The sequence below is a fragment of the Mizuhopecten yessoensis genome, unplaced genomic scaffold (assembly GCF_002113885.1).
Source record: "Mizuhopecten yessoensis strain PY_sf001 unplaced genomic scaffold, ASM211388v2 hete_36093816, whole genome shotgun sequence".
Classification (NCBI taxonomy): Eukaryota; Metazoa; Mollusca; class Bivalvia; order Pectinida; family Pectinidae; genus Mizuhopecten; species Mizuhopecten yessoensis.
This window is the reverse complement of record NW_018485970.1, coordinates 1-2,574: the sequence shown is the minus strand read 5'-3', so window position 1 is coordinate 2,574 and position 2,574 is coordinate 1. Positions and strand designations below refer to the sequence as shown.

General features: G+C 35.0%; 1 protein-coding gene across 1 annotated transcript; it reads right to left on the bottom strand.

Annotated features, from left to right (window-relative positions):
- Positions 1 to 99: 99 nt before the first annotated feature.
- LOC110445055 (putative N-acetylated-alpha-linked acidic dipeptidase) lies at positions 100 to 2,429 on the bottom strand (the record flags this gene model as incomplete). Its single annotated transcript, XM_021489411.1, has 3 exons — positions 100 to 821; positions 1,619 to 1,711; positions 2,348 to 2,429. Coding segments are annotated over 3 exons (401 nt in total), but the record flags the coding sequence as incomplete, so codon positions are not given.
- Positions 2,430 to 2,574: the final 145 nt, after the last annotated feature.

Genomic DNA, 2,574 nt, shown 5'->3' with positions numbered 1-2,574 from the left:
TGTACAGAGCGGGGTTCCATTGGACCCACTAAGACATTGTACAGAAATCGCCACGGTGTTCTGTAGTTCAACACAAACAAACTTACTCGTCGTATTTTGTAATTGATCCTTTGTTTAATTCATTATAACACTTACATTCTCTCACATTGTGTAACATCGGGTTAGTATACTCGTGTATATACATATTAAACATGAAATGGTGACACGTTCAAGTAACCCTATAGTGTTTTATACATACAAGTTTAGGTTCCTGATACTTTAAAACAATATATGGTAAAGCATTCATGATCAAATAACAATCATGTATGTAGTCAAGTAGCACTGAATATAAAAGTGAACTTTCTGTATACATCAAATATGCGACAATGATATTGAAACATGTACCGATTACTATACAATTAAGTGGTTAAGATTACGTGTATTAGACACAGCTCATAGTCGGGTAAACAGAGATTCGGCAAAAGATTTTACGAACAAGTCGTACGTCTGATATGATGTGTATCATTAAGATTTAAACACTATCTGGGATTTACATAAAAACGCTTTACGAGATATGTTTTACAATGAGACCATGTGACATTGATATACTAGTTTGTTAAGGATAATCATGGAGCTCCGGCATAAACGTAGACACCCCCCGCAGTGTTGACTGCGCCGAGCTTATGGTAAATACAACCACAGAAAAATGGTGCTTTACAATCTCCCATCGTGCCTCTGTTTCGGCTTCCGGAATAGACTCGATCTCGAATAAAGCGTCTACTAGACCTGGAAAACTGCTTCCGGCGTAGGTATCAACACTACTCTCCGCAAATAGGATGTGTCTGAAGTCAAGTAGAGCAGAGAGTACATATACACATTTAACATGTTTTAGATTAAAAAGGGAATTTGCAATATTTAACAGATATACATTAAATTCGACTTTTGACTATTAAAACGGTGGTACGCAAAACTTCATCCCCGCGAATTTCTTTAAGTAGGAAAACAAGAGAATACCGAAATGATTACACCTATAAAATTTGGTAAGAGAAACAGTATGCCAAAAATTAATTACACTGCACCACAAACAGTGTTTGTCAGATTGTTGTCAACTACAACTGAAACAGATCTAGAGGTGGCGGTGCGTTCAATCCATCAATTTAAGAAAATAGTCCATGGATACCATTGAAAAGGTACAAAGCAAAAAAGACGAGGAGTTCCGGAAGGGTAAGCGTATTTCTGCTTTATCGTTGACACTCGCCATGTAAAATATAGGTCAAATCCAAACATTTTCGGAATAAACCACAATATCATACATTAATATATAATTAAGTGCATAATATATTCTAAAAGGCTTTGGCTAAAGACGATACAGTGATTTGTATACTCACAAACAACTTAACTATACTAAAGAAGCAGTTTATAAATCGTTTGAAGCTGAATGCTACATTTTGTGATATTTCTTAAAATTTAAATGCTGTATTTCGCTGGTAAGTTTTGCATTCGACTGCAACCGTCGTTCTATTTTTGGAAACACACTAAAATTCGTATTGCTTAAGACCACGCTTTACTTGTCAATAGACTGATATACAAAAATCTTTATCTAGGTAGCACTTTGTCTGTTTACAACTAAAAAACTAACCTGGACTGGGGTCGACCTGGTAGTCCCGCGGGATCCAAAAACGCCCGTTCCATGAGGAGCAGCTGGTCGTTAATACGGCGAATGGCGAACGGGCTATAAAGTATTTTTTGTAAATAATTATTGAGTGTGTCTATCTGACTATAAAGAAGTTTCTTAATGGATTTACTGATAATCGCATACGGCTGAACTACGAAATAAAACATATGTATGTTACAGAGATACACCTCAGCCCTTTCCATGGCAAATTTTCCCTTTGACCCTAAACCTTGACCGTTGACCACCAAATTGTAATCAGGTGTTGATCTTGATGTTACCATATGATGTTTAAGATACGTGAAGTACGCAAATTATATACCCCTGTATTACGTACAGGTTATGGCAAGATTGCAGTGGGAAATATGTAAATGAATAACTCGAATATTAAAGCAAAGACACGCTACCAGTCATAAATCAAGATTTTTACGAAACAGATGTTAGTGATGCGATTTATACATGCAATACTAACCACATTTATTAATTATATAAAAATTTGTCAAAGAAGTTTGGGAATCGTCTAACAAGGAGGTCGTCATATGTAGCATTGTCAATGTGTATATAGACCAATATGATGATTTGAATATCTACCATCCACTGAATGTGAACAAATTACAGCATACCATTTAACATAATGTATTTTGAGCATACTCTATATAGTGATTAAAACTTTATAAAGAAGAAGGAATAACTTACTCATTTTTGTTTACGTTGTCAATTAAAGTTTTGAATGTCTCTGCTTCAGAAGAAAAATTGCCTGCTGCCTGCTTTATCCAATCTAAAAAATGTAGACCATCATGATAAGAAAAATATACAACAGTGTATTTCATCGTCAATTCACATCACATATACCAAAAGACAAAATAGATCACGTTGTCAATACACAAAGACAAAATGTATCATATCTATAATACCCAAAGACA